At 45.8% G+C, this 17,500-nt stretch overlaps 3 protein-coding genes across 4 annotated transcripts in view; all 3 read left to right on the top strand.

Annotated features, from left to right (window-relative positions):
* The window catches only part of LOC310811783 (SH3 domain-binding protein 5-like), an 11,919-nt gene extending 9,362 nt beyond the window's left edge, over window positions 1–2,557 (top strand). The window contains exons 7-9 of the mRNA XM_083680081.1: window positions 1–156; window positions 281–664; window positions 891–2,557. The exon at window positions 1–156 is cut by the window's left edge and continues 61 nt beyond it. Of these exons, the coding sequence (XP_083536207.1) occupies window positions 1–156; window positions 281–664; window positions 891–1,066 (716 nt within the window). The 3' untranslated portion in view covers window positions 1,067–2,557. The remainder of the gene's footprint in view (window positions 157–280; window positions 665–890) is intronic.
* Window positions 2,558–4,410: 1,853 nt separating this feature from the next.
* Window positions 4,411–10,092, top strand: LOC310812324 (digestive cysteine proteinase 1). Its single transcript, XM_083680835.1, has 11 exons — window positions 4,411–4,617; window positions 5,354–5,413; window positions 5,542–5,634; window positions 6,201–6,373; window positions 6,549–6,810; window positions 7,077–7,272; window positions 7,457–7,650; window positions 7,858–7,949; window positions 8,796–8,957; window positions 9,095–9,284; window positions 9,440–10,092. Exons 1-11 carry the CDS (start codon window positions 4,569–4,571, stop codon window positions 9,625–9,627), a joined length of 1,659 nt encoding a protein of 552 aa, XP_083536961.1. The 5' UTR covers window positions 4,411–4,568; the 3' UTR covers window positions 9,628–10,092.
* Window positions 10,093–15,636: 5,544 nt separating this feature from the next.
* trak1b (trafficking protein, kinesin binding 1b) overlaps window positions 15,637–17,500 on the top strand; it is a 9,514-nt gene continuing 7,650 nt past the window's right edge. The window contains exon 1 of one of the 2 annotated variants that reach the window (XM_083681036.1): window positions 15,637–15,774. Coding sequence is in view for 1 of the 2 variants with exons in the window: in XM_083681035.1 (XP_083537161.1) it covers window positions 16,652–16,721 (70 nt within the window). In the remaining variant the exon portion in view is untranslated. Of the gene's footprint in view, window positions 15,775–16,437; window positions 16,722–17,500 lie in introns of those variants that run through there. The other variant, XM_083681035.1, reaches the window with a different exon arrangement.

The following is a 17,500-nucleotide window of genomic DNA, read 5'->3' as shown; positions in this document are numbered from 1 at the left end:
GTGCGGCGCTCTGTAACCTAGAAACCATCTCAGAGGAGATCCACGCCCGGCGACGCTCCCTCTCCATGGGAGCCAGGGGGAGGGGCGTGGGGGCGGAGGGAGAAGGGGGCAACGATGACATCGCTAACTTTAAGATGGAGTCGGACGGCCTGTCGAGTGAGTGATTGGACTAGGATAGCATGCCAAAATCAACTAAAGGTCACTCCAAACCAAATCCATCCCCAAAATGTGTGTGTGTGTTTAAATGTGTGTGTACGTGTGTGTGTGTGTGTCTTTTCAGTGGTGTCTGTTACGCTTCATGAAGAGGGCAGCCACAGTGCAGAGTCAGAGGAAGAGACCACCACACACGCCACCTCCTCACCCCTAGACATACCCTCCTCCTCCTCCTCCTCCTCCCATCCTTTCTCCTCCTCTCTCCCTTACCCCTCCACTGTTCTCGATCTGCCCTGCCCCTTCCCCTCCTCCTCATTCTCCACCCCCTGTCATTACCTGTCCCCCTCTCCCTCCCTCCTCTCCTCCTCCTGTCCTGGTATTCTGGAGCTGCCCAGCTCCTGTGGCTCACATGACCCAGATTCACTGTGTGGTTCTGGGCATGCCTCTCCTCTCCTCGGCCCTCGGAGCCAGTGCAGTGGAGCATCCTCCCCAGACTGTGACCAAGAGAGAGGTGTGTGTCACTGTGTGTGTGTGTGTGTGTGGGGGGGGGGGGGGGGGGGGGGGGGGGGGCTAACCAGTCTATTTGTGCCTCTAAAAATATCTATATCTATCTGTAGCTTGTTATATGTTTGATTTCTATCGTCAGTTTGGAAAGAAACGTGATCACCTTTAACGTGTGTGTGTGTGTGTGTGTGTGTGTGTGTGTGTGTGTGTGTGTGTGTGTGTGTGTCTTGTAGGTGACAGAGCAGAAGGAGCAGAAGAGAAGCTCGAGGCTGGTCTGAACAAGCTGACGCTGACCCAACCACACATACAGGTCTCTGGGAATGAGCCTGACAATGACCCCAGCACTGTGACCCCTGATCTCGCCACGTCCACGCCTGTTCCCGCCGCCCTCCTGCTCAATAGTGTTTAACGGACCCATAGCTCATCTCTCACCCTTCACGTCTGACCTTTAACCCCTGAGCTCCAGCGCCGACTCCGTAACAGTATGCTCTCGAGTCGTCATGAAGGAGAGGATACAAGGAAAGGAAGCTATCTAAGGCTTAACTCTATCAACTCTATTTGTATTTGACTTCTTCCACCCTTCCTTTTGATTACTCTGAAAGTGACTATACACATTTTTTGAAGAGGAGTGAAAGAGGAGGAAGCGGATTGGTGGGGAATTCGAGCGGGGGAATTCTACTTCTTGGAACACTCCAATGGAGGGAGCAAAATGACATGACATGCCAAACTTCCCCCCCTTATTTGGAATGACCCTCAAAATGGAGGAGTGGACAGAATTTGATCTCCATGGGGATTCCTCTGACAGGAACTGAACGAGTGGAGGGAGTGACTGAAGATGCTAGTGAGCCCTGATGCCTGTGCGTGAGGGGCAGTCCCTCTTCCACTGGGACTTCCACTGAGTGTGTGTGTGTGTGTGTGTGTGTGTGTGTGTGTTTGTCAGGGGGGTAGTAGACTGCAGTCCCTCTCTCTGACTGGAACTGAACTCTATAGGGCCAATTGCAACCAAATGATCTGCCTTGCTGATGAGCTGAGTGCTCATGGGTTAGTTAATCCAGGGAGGCAGGAGATCACAGGGAGCAGGTGATGACCATCACAGGCAGCAGGTGATGACCATCTGCTGCGTGCAAAATTGTATTCACTTGCAACCAAAAGGCCTCACAAATGTAGCTCTCTACCGCCCTCAATCTGAATGATCAACCAATCAGAAACTACAAAGAGGTCATCTGGCTGAAGTTGAATGAAGATCATATCTCTGATAGTAAAATAATCCATATTGTAATCATTTCTCACTTAAGGATGAAATAAAATGAATGAATTAATAAAAGCCTAAACTCATCGTTGTTCAACCTCAAACAGAAGGCAACACATTATTGTAAAATGCTTGCAAGTAGGAATGCACATTTAGTAATACGTTGAAAAAATGTATTTTGTCCTAGATGTGAAATTAAATGGGCTTGAAAAGTATGCAATGATTGTCACAATCAGTAGTCTATCACAGTGATTCTGCTCACAAACCCACAACCAACTTTGTTATCCAACAAGTGAATTAATAAACAACAGACAGGCAGGCTAACCATCAAATAGGCAGAGAATATAGCTTCTCAATTCTCCTCTGTGCAATTGACCTTTCAGTGTTTGTTGTTGTGTGTTCTGTATGTGAGTCTGTCCGTACGTGTTTGGAGGTAGGTGTGATTAGAAGCTGTTCAAGCTCAGTTGTTGTGATGTTTCTCCAGTAATCTGTATTACTCCACAGTACGGGAGGCCAAACCCAAGCTCTCATGTAGTAGAAATATTATATATTTATACTCAATGTCTGTGTCTGAACTATGTCTTTGTACAGTATTTGTGGTTATTATATAACAGATGTTCCTGTTGTCGGAGTATTAAACTCATGTTTGTTTACAATCAATGTCCACTTATAGAATCACTCCTTCAGTTCCCTTCTCTCTATATTTACCTTCTCTAATGTTCTTTTAGTTTTAGTGAATTATCCCTTTAAGTGAATGTTCAGAAGCCTTGGAGGACTTAGGAGAGGTGTGTGTGTGTTTATGGATGTATGTATTTATAGCTCAGCAGCACAGGGAGAATGTGAAAGGAGACTCAACACGGCGAGGGAAGACAGATCCCCCTTTCACTGCAATCACTGTGGGTGTGCTTGTGTGTGTGTGTGTGTGTGTGTGTGTGTGTATGTGTGTGTGTGTGTGTGTGTGTGTGTGTGTGTGTGTTTGTGTGGTCAGAAGTATGACTGGGGGAGAACTTGACAACCCCCTGCCCCACCCCCATCCCAGCACGTTAGGTGACTGTGATGGTCATACTGCAAAATATGTCTGACACACTGTCTGACCATGGTGATCAAAACAAAACACACTCACATGCTCAAGCACAGCTCCCCCTTCTGGATCAATCCCAGTGAGGAGACAACTATCCCCATTGGTAACTTATTAGGATAAAGCTCAGCTACACTTTCCCATGACTGCTGACTATGTTTTTCTGTTCCTCTCAGCTGTTTCTGTGTGTGCGTCATTATCTAACACACGCGCGCGCGCACATGCACACACACACACACACACACACACACACACACACACACACACACACTGGTGATCGTGTTTTCCTGCTGCTCTCTCAGCTGTTGCAGTATTATCTCATGACTTGAGTTAGGGCCCTTAGACACCCTGCTGACAGAATGAGTTTAGCACACAAAGTTCAGTTCCTAAATACACAGGCACACACACAAATGCACACACACACACACACACACACACACACACACACACACACACACACACACACAGACGCACATGCACGCACACACAAGATACACTTTAAACATCACCTCACACTCAACCAGCATGTTTTGAAGACATAGCACAATCACTTCTGTGTGCTCAGACCAGACATACAAAACAAGCCGTTACTGTCTCACCTCCTCAATGAATTATAAACTAGGACATGCTACTGCATACAAAATGCAACATTGACATTTAGGATTTTGAATACACAAACACTTTGGGCTATGACTAAAGTCGTACAGTAATGAATGAATATTAAAGAAACAGGTTACGGTCCGCTTCTGAGCTCATATGGGTGTAGCCTGCTGTATCTGAAACTTGGAATGCTGACAGTCACAATGCATTAGGCTATTACACACATACAATGTGTGACTCCTGATAAATGCAGATTTGATAAGTGCATACTCCAAAGTGCAGTTCACCAGTCACGATTTACTGGAAATACTTTAGGCGTACTTTAATTGCTTCGGAATAGCAGAATGATCTTGTGGCGCATGCAATCAAAACCGCCCCCCAAAAGCATAGACTTCCATTAGAGTTGACTGTGTAGTGTTGTAGGATTTAATTGCGTCATTCACTGTGATATGGTGAGGTGCTGCCCCCTAGTGGTGAGTTCATCCATTTCTAACACAGAACCTGTGGTAAACGTCACACCATCCAACATTCAGCACAGACACAAATATAGACCTACATAAATGGTCTTATCTTACAAATCATCTTATCTGTAACCACTGATACAGATATTTTCTTAACAATGAGTCCTAACCATAGACTTTGAAATTGGTCTTAACCACTAATTTATATAGGCTTTAGGTCCGGGTAATGCAATCTGATCCTAGAACGGTGGGCATGGCCTGTTTCCCCAAACGAAATCATCATATGACACAAATCACATGATCCACAAGCCCACAGCACCGGGCTCTGCCATCCGATTAGAGCGTTTTTACAAGGACTTCATTTTTATTGGTTAAACAGAGATGTCAATTATGAACAGCGTGAACAAATGAATGCGACTTTGTGTCACCTCGTTTTCGAGTTGCGCTGATTTTGGATCGGGTATGTTTTTGTCATTGTGATCCTCTGTCTTCAAAACAAGATAAATCATACGGACAAGCAACGATGTGGCGTTGGAACACCATTGCTGTGTTGTTGTGTTGGTCCGCAGCAGGTAAGAGACATTCTATTCGAATCTATTTAACAATGATTTGAATAACATTTATGTTAAGATAGCTACATGATTATAATCGTGCTTTCCTTACCTCACACTAAAGCCCAAATAACCTGCCATTTGAGTTGTGCTTTTGATACAGCGGAATGAACTGCCTTTGTGATCAAGTTAATTGTCGACAGAAGACACATCTTGTGACAGACGACCAGTTAGTTCCCTGGCCACTGGTGGTCTGTTGACTTGCAGAAGTGACCATGCAAAAATCTGCAGCGTAAACAGTGACTTGCTGTCTGCCGTCGAACTTTTGGCAAGCTGGCGCGACCATGCTTCTGCCTTGGGAATGAAAGCCCCCCATGTATGACTAGACACAACATCCACATGTAAAAGGTAGCCCGTCTAGTCACACATTGGGGCTATGGGAATGATACAGTAGCCTTTATCAGAGCGTTACTTTTCCAATGGTCTCTTTATGTTTACCTTGACTAGATTGGTAGTTTCACAGAGTATGACTTTGGCACTTCACTGAAGACTTGTGGCCCACTTTGTAGGTTGTGTGTGGGATAGCCTGTACCTGCTGTGGCAGTGCCAATAAGGGACCGTTTTTTTGCATTTCTGGGAATTTAACAGAGTAGGCTATGTTGTATTAAGATTGGGGGTAGGCTGTTTTACACTGATCTTGCAAAGGGTTAGTTTAGTTACATTAAAACTCTCTCTCTCTCTCTCTCTCCCTCCACAGTCACAGAGGGGAAAGCGCTCCCTTCTGTTCCAGACTTTGGAAAGACATACCATGTCAAAGGTGAGTTACATAGGTCTATCAAGTTTCATCATTCAAACTCAAACGTGTCTGTCTATTGACTGTCTCTCTTGATCTTTTTACAGTATATTTTGCTGTGTACCTAAATCGTGTCTGTGTGTGTGTTACAGGTGTGATCTCCCTACCTTATGCTGAGATTAAGGAGCCATTTGAGGCCTGGTTTGACCTGAAGGCGAAGACCAGTCGCATTGACTATTACCATGGTAACACACCCTAACCCTTGACCTCTAACCCTGAGACTGTGGTTGTCACTGAGTCACAGATATGGAACAGAGAAGCTGTTCTGCTGACCTAAGTCACTAGACTGAAACATCAGCGCTTCAATGAAGTGAAACTAGACAGCTAGGCAGAGAGAAAGAGAATCATGTTACAATCCTCTTCAAGACTCCTCTTCAAGAAACTTCCCCTAGATGTACAAGTGCTTTTAAGAATTTCTCTATTTTCTTAGAGCCCAAACTCACTCACAGACAGAAACACACAATGAGATTGTGAAGTGGCTCCTTGACATGTAGTGGAATGTTATGTAAAGGCTGTAAATGTTACCGTAAAGGCTGAGACTAGGCTGGAAATTCAAGACAGGTGAAAACAATTATTATCTTTGGATTATCTTTCACCATGTCTGTTTTCCACATCTTTGCAGACAAACGTTTCCTTAACGTCTGTGTCTGTCTGTGTCTGTGTCTGTGTCTGTGTCTGTGTCTGTGTCTGTGTCTGTGTCTGTGTCTGTGTCTGTGTCCGCCCGCCTGCCTGTCTGTGTCCGTCCACACAGGCCAGGTATCGACATACCAGCTAGGGGCGGTGCTACCCTGGGGAACATCCTATAAGATCACTCCTGAGACCACGGAGGAGGAGCTAAATGTGATGAAGTGTTTCCAGGTCAACGGAACCAAGGAGGAAACAGTCACGCCTCAGGGATCGTTGCCTGACCTCCAGGGCTTCCAGGTGTGTGTGTGTGTGTGTGTGTGTGTGTGTGTGTGTGTGTGTGTGTGTGTGTGTGTGTGGTATCTATTGTGTGGTATCTATTGTACAGTACTACTCATTGCAGACAGTTGGCAAAAACAGTTGAAAACACTTAACAAATGTTTTGGATAAATCAACAAAGTGGGTGTCTGTGTAGTTTATCAGGATGGAGTACTATGGAGGTTCGCTGTGTGAGGTTTGGCAGAACGTGACGACTATCGGCCACAAGAAGAACACCTACACACTGTGGGTGACGCGGCCAGAGGGCGGAGTCAGTGGACGTGCTGAGCCGGCCACGCCCCTGCACTACCAGATGATGGGCTACAACACTCTCCTGGGATCTCACTATGATAAATATCTGGTGGACTACAAAGAGTTTAGTACACACGTGGACCCCAAAGTCTTCTTGCTGCCGGAAGGTGTGTACCACATTGATGCATGCTTATACACAGAGATGCATGCACATGCTCACTCTCAAACACACCAAGCCACATGCTCACTCTCAAACACACCAAGCCACATGCTCACTCTCAAACACACCAAGCCACATGCTCACTCTCAAACACACCATCTTAAACCCAAGGGTGTACAGTTTGCCTGCTATACCATCTCAATTGTGTGTCTCTCTTTCTTTCTTTCTTTCTTTCTTTCTTTCTTTCTTTCTTTCTCCCCTCCCCCTCCGTAGGGATGACCTGTGGAGACTTTCCTGGTCCAGGGGTGGAGCACCACATGTTGGCCAATCCAATGAAAGATCTGATCCACACTTCCTCTGTAGGCCATGCCCAGCGACTGTTCGGTCACTTCAAAGAGAAGTTTCAGCGTCACTATGGTGATGAGAGGGAACATGAGAAGAGGGAGCACGCGTTTGTTCATAACGCCCGGTGAGAGAGGATGGGGTGCATCGCAATAGTCTGAAGTGCTAGATTATTAGATTAGATTATTGCTCTATCTGTTCCACTGTACTGTGGTGAAAGATTAAGAGGATTTCAGGTTTTTGCATATTAGTTCTGATCTTTCCCTCCCTCCCTCTCTCTCTCTCACTCTTTCTTTCTTCCTTCCTCTCAGGTACGTCCACTCTATGAACAGAGCAGGTTTGTCGTTCTCTCTGACAGTGAACCATCTGTCCGATCGCTCCGTGTCTGAGTTGGCTTCTCTGAGGGGCCGGCGACACGGCAAGACCCCCAACAGAGGGTTGCCTTTCCCCTCGCAGCTCTACAGAGGACTGCTGGTCCCGGACTCACTGGACTGGAGGCTTTACGGTGTGTGTGTGTGTGTGTGTGTGTGTGTGTGTGTGTGTGTGTGTGTGTGTGTGTGTGTGTGTGTGTGTGTGTGTGTGTGTGTGTGTGTGTGTGTGTGTGTGTGTGTGTAGGGGACTATTAAACCAGTGTTTTTCCATTAAAATGTTGACGTGACATTTCACAAGTGATCTGGAAGTGACTTTCAGAAATGCTGGTGTGTGTGTGTAGGTGCTGTGACTCCAGTAAAGGACCAGGCCATCTGTGGGTCCTGCTGGAGCTTTGCCACCACCGGAGCAGTAGAGGGCGCTCTCTTCCTCAAGGTGAGAACACACACTACCACTCTTAGCCATTAACATCACACTCTACACCCTGCAATCTTTGGCTCCCGTTCCACAGTCGAGTCGAGCTGCCATGTTGCTGTTTTAACACCCAGGGAGGGCACAGTAATGATGGCTTTATGTCGCAAACAAACTCATAGAGTAGCTTTAAAAAGTACATGGCCATCTAACCAATCTCTCAGATCTTTTTTTTGATGTTTTTCTTTTCAAAGGGGACATAGGAAGGATGCATAATGAAAGGTGAATGGTCTCTCTGTATCCCATAATTACTAGAGGCATTCATTGCAGAAGTTGCCTAGCAACCCTCCTTCTCTGTCCCTACTTTTCTATCTCTTCCTTTTTGTCCATTATCTTTCCTTTTCCTTATTACCCCCCCCCCCCCCCCCCTCTCTCTCTCCCTTGTATCTAGCACTGCAGCAGGGTTGTGGCCTCTGGTCATTCTGGTTAGTAGTTCTAAGACCCCTACCTACCACAGTTGTACTCCCCATTATGTTAATCTCTCTCTGTAGATTTCTGTAAGGTTTGATACAACACTTTGGAATGTTGGCTTTCGTTGTGTGTGACAAGCAGACCGACATTCTAGATAATGAATGACCAAAAAGTATATTTTAAGTGAGATGTTATGGCTTGTCAAAAGCCGCAAAAGACAGGAAATTCAAAATGAGCACCACCACCCATAACTTCACCTAGGCACTCAAAAGGTTTTCAGCCAACACCTTTGATACCTGCTCTACTGTACTTCAAACAACATGTACTCACCACTGGGCAGGTTGCTTAGGCTTGGTAAATAATAGCATCTCTCTCTCTCTCTCTCTCTCTCTCTGGCAGTCTGGGTCTCTGCAGGTTCTGTCCCAGCAGATTTTAGTGGACTGTTCCTGGGGCTTTGGGAACAACGGCTGTGACGGGGGCGAAGAATGGAGGGCATATGAGTGGATCATGAAACATGGAGGCATCGCTACCTCAGAGACATATGGAGCCTATACGGGCATGGTGAGAGATGTGTGTGTGTGTGTATATATATGTTACACACACGCATTGTACTGTACATAGAGATACCACACACACACACACACAGACTGCTCTGACTGTACTTCATCTGTCCTTGTGGTGTGTGTGTCCTCTACCAGAATGGCCTCTGCCACCTCAATGCATCAGAGCTGACTGCCCGTGTTCAGAGCTACACCAACGTGACGTCAGGCGATCAAGAGGCCCTCAAGGTGGCGCTGTTTAAACACGGTCCGGTGGCCATCAGCATCGACGCCGCACACCGGTCGTTCGTCTTCTACAGCCACGGCGTCTACTATGAACCTGCTTGCGGTGAGTTTAACAACACACAGCGACTTTCTACAGCCATGGTGTCCACCACAGTCCTAACTGTCGTACTATAGACACACACACACACACACACACCCCATACACAAGCTTTCTCTCGCTCACACACGTTAAAACACTTTTTTTGTGTTGTTTTCTAGGTAACACCACTGACTCTCTGGACCATGCGGTGCTTGCAGTGGGCTACGGTGTCCTACAGGGAGATTCTTACTGGCTGGTGAAGAACTCTTGGTCCACCTACTGGGGAAACGATGGATACATTCTCATGGCTATGAAGGATAACAACTGTGGCGTTACGACTGACGCTACATATGTTACAGTGGCATAGACACACACACACACACGTAAATGTACAGCTACATGCAATTGAGTCACCTTGCTTCAATGTACATAACACTAGCATGGATTTGTGTACACACACTGTGAAGTACCACTAATGCCACTATGGTGTGAAAGAGAAAAGGAGTGAAAGATGTAGTTTTATGGGGGGGTGGGGGGTAGCTGTGGACTACTGAGGGAGGGTGGTGGTTTGTGTGGGACACTCAGCGTAAGAGCTTGGGTTGAGATGCTTTTGTGTGTGTGTGGCTTGTTCAGGAAATTATTTTTGGATGATGTTTTTTGCTGATAGCACAACTGCACAGTGCCTTCATTCTCCCATGGTTTATAAAACAGCTTTGTGTGACACACATACAGTACACACATTATTGTGCTCTAGAATCATGTGATACATGCACACACATGCTGTTGTTGTGTTATGGTCTGGAATTATCTCAATAAAAGTGGTGTTTTTCTACCTGATGCTCTGTGTGTTTCTGTGCCATCAACTGCGTCGTCATGGTGCACTGTGGGCAGCAGTACAGCAACACAGGGTTCCCTAGGTGATGCAGAGGTCACACTACCCCAAACACACAAATAAAGACACAGGCTCACACAAACACACTCAGGTTAATCTGAGGTAAGGGAAAAGGAAGGAAGGAGGTAGGTAGGTATCCAAATTGTTTCACTAAACGGGGAGGAATAACATGGGGTTGCTTTCATGACATCAAATCAATAGCTCCTATAGAGAGAGATTTAGTCAATCAATACATGCGACCCATGCAGGACTTGAGTTCACAATGCGGTGAGCCCTTTATGGCATAGTCTCTCATCAATGGCTCATAAAACCCTGTCACCCCCAACCCAACTCACCCTCACCCCAACCCACCACCCAACTACCTCTAACCTTCCTTACCCTAACCCTACCCCATGCTGTCTTTAGTTACATCCCCAACCCTTCATAAGCATTACACAGGAGCTACGTTATGATTACATAAAGGCTACGTAAGCACTACGTGGGCACTGGTAGAAAAGGTAAATAATGCATGCATGTGCTTTCGGAAGCTTTTGTATTTCTCCTGTCTGGAAAAAGAGAAAGTAGAAAAGTAGAAAAAGAGGCAGTCACTTGTAGGAGTACAGCATAGACATACCCAAACATAGATATACCCCAACATAGATATATCCCAACATAGACATACCCCAACATAGATATATGACACTATATACCAATCACATACAGTAGATACATAAAATAACAGATATTCCATGAGTCCACATGTACCTTCTAAAAGGTATTTCTTGTTTGTTTGTTCTTTTCTTTTACAAAGGTTGAATGGTCACACTTTAATGGTGTAGTCAAGGTGCTGGGAAAAGTATCAACAAAATAAAACTATAAGTTGTTTTTGTTGAATGAGTTCGGGCTTAGCAGTCCTTTGTGGACCTTTTTCGGCTATACAGGAAGAAGAGGGGCTGTTTCTATCCTGAGGCCCCCCAGGTCATTTATCCAATCAGGTGGCCTCTCTGACAGCATGCTGTCCAGTCAGCACTGTCTCCACACTGAAGAACTATTGGAGTTTAACAATTCTTTGTTGGTTTAGTTGTTTCTGTGCCAGTGTGTGAGTGTGAGTGAGTAAGTGAGTGTGTGTGAGTGTGAGTGTGTGTGTGAGTGTGTGTGTGTGTGTGTGTGTGTGTGTGTGTGTGTGTGTGTGTGTGTGTGTGTGTGTGTGTGTGTTCCCCTCATCCAGCTATCTGACTAGGCTGATTACAGGTGGAGGTAAATGGTGACAGAGTAATACTAGGCCTAGATGAGGCTAATTGCATCTGCTACTGTCCTGTCATCTGAATGAAGGTTAGATCGAAAGAAGGAACATTTTTGTTCTGCAGCTCAGCCTTGGCAGCTGTCCTCCCACACAGTTAATTTAGTCACACACACACACACACACACACACACACACACACACACACACACACACACACACACACACACAGAGAGAGAGAGAGAGAGAGAGAGAGAGAGAGAGAGAGAGAGAGAGAGAGAGAGAGAGAGAGAGAGAGAGAAAGAGAGAGAGAAATATAACTGAATATGCCAGGCTCAAATCCATCATGACTGATGGATTTGTTTCGTATTTTGCCAGTGGGAGTGGAACGTGCGCTTCTTCTCTTTCTCGCTCCCTCTCTCTCAACGCGTGTTCTCTCGGTACCGTGTAGCTTACGTTTTGCACCAGTTGTGGGTAGTGACGTAACGGACGGTCCGCTCGGTGTTTCAGTGGGACATAGGGTGAAAGAGAGAGACAGGGAAAGGGAGAGAGAGGGAGAGAGAGAGGGAAAGGGAGAGAGAGAGAAGGAGAGAGATGGCTGTAGGCGAAGTAAAGCACACTATGTTACAACCGAGTTTTGGAACACATCTAACGTGACCTTGAACACTGGAAAGAGATTAATCGTGGTGAAGTCTACTGACAATAGGTTTAACGATCTTCCGGTAGGGAAAGTTCTCGTGAATAGAGGATACCGTTATAGGCTACCGGGGAAATTCAACGCTCGCCCTTTCCACCACATGATAACGTCCTACTCTCTGGCTTAACAAGGATATCTTTTTTTAAAGGCCACTATTATTGCTGGAATCGGTGCTGACCCTGTGAGTACGTTTTTGTATTTAGCCTAGGCCTATTGTTTATCAACAACGTTCAACTTGTCATTAGGGTGTGTGTATGAAAATGAAGATACTAGGCATGCAGTCTATAGCCTAACCAAAAAACAACAACAATCCATTGTATTTCGAGGATTTCAGTGGTCAAGTTGGTTGTTCTGGTTTCGGTTTTTGGTCATTTACACAACGTTGCCATTGTTTTGCAAGGTGATGTGAGCCGCATCCGTGACGCGACGTCGTGATGTAGCTAAAGCCACACCCTCAACGCGGATGCAAAATCCTAAACTCCGGTTGTGTCCTCTGCTTTATCGGACCGTCTTCAGATTGAGCATGTTTAGAACAATGATGGAATAGGTTATAAGGGACTGGCCTTGGAGCGTTAATAGTGCACATGGGATGCAATATTGCAATTTAAGAGATAATCAATATACATTTAATTGATCGGGTTATTCTACATGCCAAAGAATCATATCACTTCTGTGATGTAGCCTCTCTAGCTGAGCAGTTAATGTTTATGCCAGTGCCAGTGACCTGACCCCACACCAGTGCTTAGGCACAGGTTACAGTGTATTTCTACATTTCTAGGGAGAAAGCTGACAACCATGGATCTTTATCAGGTTTCTGATGAAGACAAGTCCACAGCCTCTCACGATTCAACCCTTATAGCCACTACTATTTGCTTTTTACATAGCCTAGATAACGATAGCAAGGGGGAAAATACCACCTGCCATACCAGGGGTCAGGATGGAGCCATTAGGCCTACTGATTAGGCCTACAGATCTACAAGTCAAGAAGTGCTCATAGTATTAGTGGCTAGGGGTTGGTTTGGAATTGGGTCGCCCTTTTGGAATTGGGCTGGGGAGATGGCGGTCGGATGGATGACTTATAATCCCCCTCTTGATCTCCTCAGTTTAAAACCCAAATCATATCCCATCCCCCCACCACACCATGTTGTGACGTAATAATGTACTGGGGAATTACAAGAGACTTTCACTTTTCACAATTTATACCATACACCAGTGATTTGTAAGTCTGTCTGTGTGTGTGTGTGTGTGTGTGTGTCTGTTACAATGTCTGTCTCCCACACACTCTGAAGTATGTACTGTAACATTCTGCAATGAGAACGGCATCCCAATGTTGTAGTGGTAATACACCACTCTCTATAGGAGTGTGTGTTTGTTAGGGGAGGCTGGTGGAGGTAGAAATCGGAGGACAAGCTCATTGTAATGCATGGAATGGAATGAGCAATGGTATAAAAAACACATGTGCAGTCTATATTTAGACTGTGTCCCCCTGGCTGGACCAGTCATCCCTGTTTCTCTAACCCACATCTCCTCACACAGAGGAGAATACACTGCTGTACTGTAGTGTCTCTGCAATAAAAACACCAAACCTTGCTGCAGAAACAGGACCCGACGCTGCAAGGTCATTCTAATACCACTGCTGTCTCTACCTGAACTCAGACACAGACAACCTCTATGGGTTGAAAATGTATTGGAACCAACATACTGTAATAAATAATACCAACCTGAAAAGGGCCTCTCTGCAGTGGATGTGATCTGATTTCTGTGCTTGGCTGCTTGGCAGGCGGCCCGCTGCAGAGTCAGCATGTTGCACTGCTTTAGAAAGAAAGATTATCTCCTGGTCAGAATGTGTGGCAACATTTCTTCTCTCCACAAACATACTGCATGAAGCATGGAGCACTGTGTCAGGTGAAGAGGTGTGTGTGTGTGTGTGTGTGTGTGTGTGTGTGTGTGTGTGTGTGTGTGTGTGTGTGTGTGTGTGTGTGTGTGTGTGTGTGTGTGTGTGTGTGTGTTTGTGTGTGTGTGTGTGTGTGTGACTCTTTTTCTGTTTTTTTTTGCTGCTCTCTTTTTCCTCAGACTTAGGTATACATTTGTGTATGTACTGTATGTACGTAACTCTTTGTCTCTCTCTCTCCACCCCCCCTCACTCTCTCTCTCTCTCTCTCTCTCTCTCTCTCTTTCTTTCTTTCCAGGTCCTGGCTTCTGTAGCTCCTCTTGCCCTTCAGGGACCTGGTAACCCAGTGGAGCTCCAGGCTCATAGGCCCATGGCCCGGAGTTTCTCTCCCAGAGTGATAGGTTAGCCAAGCTGGCCTCCCCGGCCTCTCCCCTGCCCCTGGCCCTAGACCCAGACCAAGAACCTAGCCTGTTTCATACACAGGAGGAGCAGTATGTGAGTGAGGCGGAACCCAGCCAGCCCGACACACACCCGGCTCCACGGGTCTGCAGGGACGCCGAGACCATCACAGGTGTGTTTGTGTGTGTGTGTGTGTGTGTTTGTGTACGTGTATGTGTAAGACCATCATATGTGTGTGTGTGTGTGTGTGTGTGTGTGTGTGTGTGTGTGTGTGTGTGTGTGTGTGTGTGTGTGTGTAAGTCACAGGTATGTGACCGTGAATGTGTGTTTATCAGGCCTCAGTTTTCCTAAAATAGCACTTCATTTCTCCCAAAAGCCCAGCTGCAAAGCTGTAAGAGAGACACAATTGTCAAATCAAAGTTTGCGGGTCCATGTTCTGTGTGTGAACTACCGAAAAATCCTTAAATGAAGAACTTAGCTGGTCTTGAGTGGACCTGGATTGTCAAAAGAGATAAAGTTCTACTTCAGCTACCAATGACGTCGGTAAACCTGAGCAGTGTGGTGACTCTGAAGTACAGCACTGGCTCCTTATACAGGTGGTCAGCACCACGGACAGCGGCCATGTTAGCAATGCAATGCCGTTGCTCACCACTAAAGGAACCATTGACAGGGGTGCTGAGAAGAAAAGAGGGGAATGATAACCCCTCCTCCGGAGAACTCTAAGCCCGTCAAGGCCGCTGGAGGTAGAAACTGGAAGTTGGGCTCATTGTAATGCATGGAATGGAATGGTATCAACCATTCCTCATTGCGTTTCAATGAGCCCGTCCTCCGATTTCTACCTCCACCAGCCTGCAGCCTCCACCATTCTTAGCCATGTCTGATCCAGCCATACATATCTTATTTTTTTAAATGTATATTCAACTCCAACTTCGGTTGTAAAGCCGATAGGCAATATATCTGCAAATATCTGGAAAGCATATCGGTAGTAGCAGGAATTTAAAACATAGATCCTAGTACTTCCATTATTTTATCTCTTTGACTCAAATGTATATAACAGTACAGATGCTCTCTCTCATAACCATGTAACAATCTCGCCATCTCTCTCTTTCTTTCTCTCTCTCTCCATCTCTCTCTCTCTCTCTCTCTCTCTCCCTCTCTCTCTGTCTCTCTCTCTCTCTCTCCCTCTCTCTCTGTCTCTATCTCTCTCTCTCTCTCTGTCAGATGTGTGTAACAGTACTGACCTTCCAGAGGTTGAGATTATCAGTCTTCTGGAGGAGCAGCTGCCGGTGTACCGGTTGCGGGCTGACACTGTTTATGGTTACGACCATGACGACTGGCTGCACACACCCCTCCTCTCACCGGATGCCAGAATCGACCTGACCACAGAGCAAATAGAGGAGACACTCAAATATTTCTGTAAGTGTGTAGTGTGTGTGTGTGTGTGTGTAACTGTGTGTGTGTGTGTGTGTGTGTGTGTATCTTCTGTAAGTGTTTCATTTCTTCTCAAAAGGTCTTTCACCTCTTCTCTCAGTCTTGAGGAGTAGCTAATGAGTAGAATCAGGTGTGTTAGGGTTGGGGTTAGGGTTGGGGTTATGGTTAGGGTTAGGGTCAGGGTTAGGGTCAGGGTTAGGGTTGGAGTGAACCTGCAGGATGGTTGGGCACCCCGGGGCTATAGGGAAGTCAGATAAACAGATACGTGTGTGTGTGTGTGTGTGTGTGTGTGTGTCTGTGTGTGTGTTTGAGTCCAGTGTATAGAGGCTGGTGGTCACCATGGTAACCATTGTTAAAGATGTATGGATGCTCTGTGTCCTTGAAGAGACAGAGAGAGAGGGAGGGAGAGAAAGGGAAGTAGAGGCTGGGATAAGTGTGTGTGAGTGTTAGCGCTTATGGGTTAGAGGAGGAGGGTCCGTCTCTGATTGGCTCCTTCTGCCTTGCTGCCCTCCAATCAAGATGCTCAGCCTCAGCTCTCAGCAGTAGCTGCTCAAACACATCTCTTTCCATCACTCCTTCTCTCTCTCTCTCTCTCTCTCTCTCCCTCTTTCTTTTTCTGCTTCTGTTTTACTCTCTCTACACTTCCTGGCATGGGGGTGTTTGTAAAGGGCACTTTGATATTTTAGGATAGCGTGTGTGTTTGTTGTTAATCTGACTCAAGTAAAGTGTGTGTGTATGAGAGAGAGAGACTGACTGTAGCTGAGTGTGTGTTACCAACGAGGCTCGATGTTACCTAAGAAGTGAGTTACCCAGGGAAACGACAGAGAGAGAAGCACAGCGAGAGAGAGAGAGAGAGAGAGAGATGGAGAGACTAACGGGTGATGGATGTGAGCTGAACGACTGGTGCTATGAGGAGGGCACTGATGGTAATGGTGTGTGTGTGTGTGTGTGTGTGTGTGTGTGTGTGTGTGTGTGTGTGTGTGTTTGAATATTTCATATTCTGTGACTATATTGTCTTATTGATGCTGCTTTTGCTAGTTTGCTAGTTTGCAGAGCTTGTATACAAAGATTGTTGAAGAGCGTCTTTTCCATCCTTTCCTGGTACTTAGTGGTTTTTCCGTGGAGAACGAGCTGTAGACTTGTATTAGACACTCTTGTTCAGTGTCTACTTCATCTTTTTTTTTTTAAGTGACAGGGGCAAATACTGTAATCAGTTGATCAGCATTGGTTTCAGTGTAGTTATGCCAGTTTTAGACTCATAGTCGATTCTCACCGAATGCTGGGAGCATGAGTTTATATAATGGGCTTAAAGAGCAGTCTACCCCTGACTCTATTCCTCATTAAGGGGATTTTGCTAAAGCTGTGAGTTTGAGCGGGTTCAGTTTAGACATATCTGCCCCGGGCAGGCAGCCACACACGCACGCACGCACGCACGCACGCACGCACGCAAAAAAAAGCTTCACAGGGTACTAAGCAACTCATCAACAGTGCGAGCCCTACAGATCTGTTTTCTTCATTCATTTCTAGTCTAAATGTTGTTTTCTACTTTTCTATACAAATCAAAGTATATGAATCAAATATATATTATGAAAAGATGGAATATCCCATTTTGAATAGACATGTTTGAAATATCATTGTTCCCCTTGATTGGTTGATTGATTGATTGATTGATTTATTGTTTATATGTCTCTTTAGACTTGTTCAATTAACA

Source organism: Argentina silus (assembly GCF_951799395.1).
Source record: "Argentina silus genome assembly, chromosome: 11".
Taxonomy (NCBI): Eukaryota; Metazoa; Chordata; class Actinopteri; order Argentiniformes; family Argentinidae; genus Argentina; species Argentina silus.
Note: the sequence above shows the minus strand (reverse complement) of the source record. Positions and strands in the feature narration are given on the sequence as shown.

Excerpts from the sequence above, each read along its gene's own strand:
- LOC310812324 (XM_083680835.1), top strand. The coding sequence starts at position 4,569 with ATGTGGCGTTGGAACACCATTGCTGTGTTGTTGTGTTGGTCCGCAGCA. Across the intron at positions 5,635-6,200 it reads TCGCATTGACTATTACCATG|GCCAGGTATCGACATACCAG; the intron begins GTAACACACCCT and ends CCGTCCACACAG. Across the intron at positions 7,950-8,795 it reads AGGGCGCTCTCTTCCTCAAG|TCTGGGTCTCTGCAGGTTCT; the intron begins GTGAGAACACAC and ends TCTCTCTGGCAG.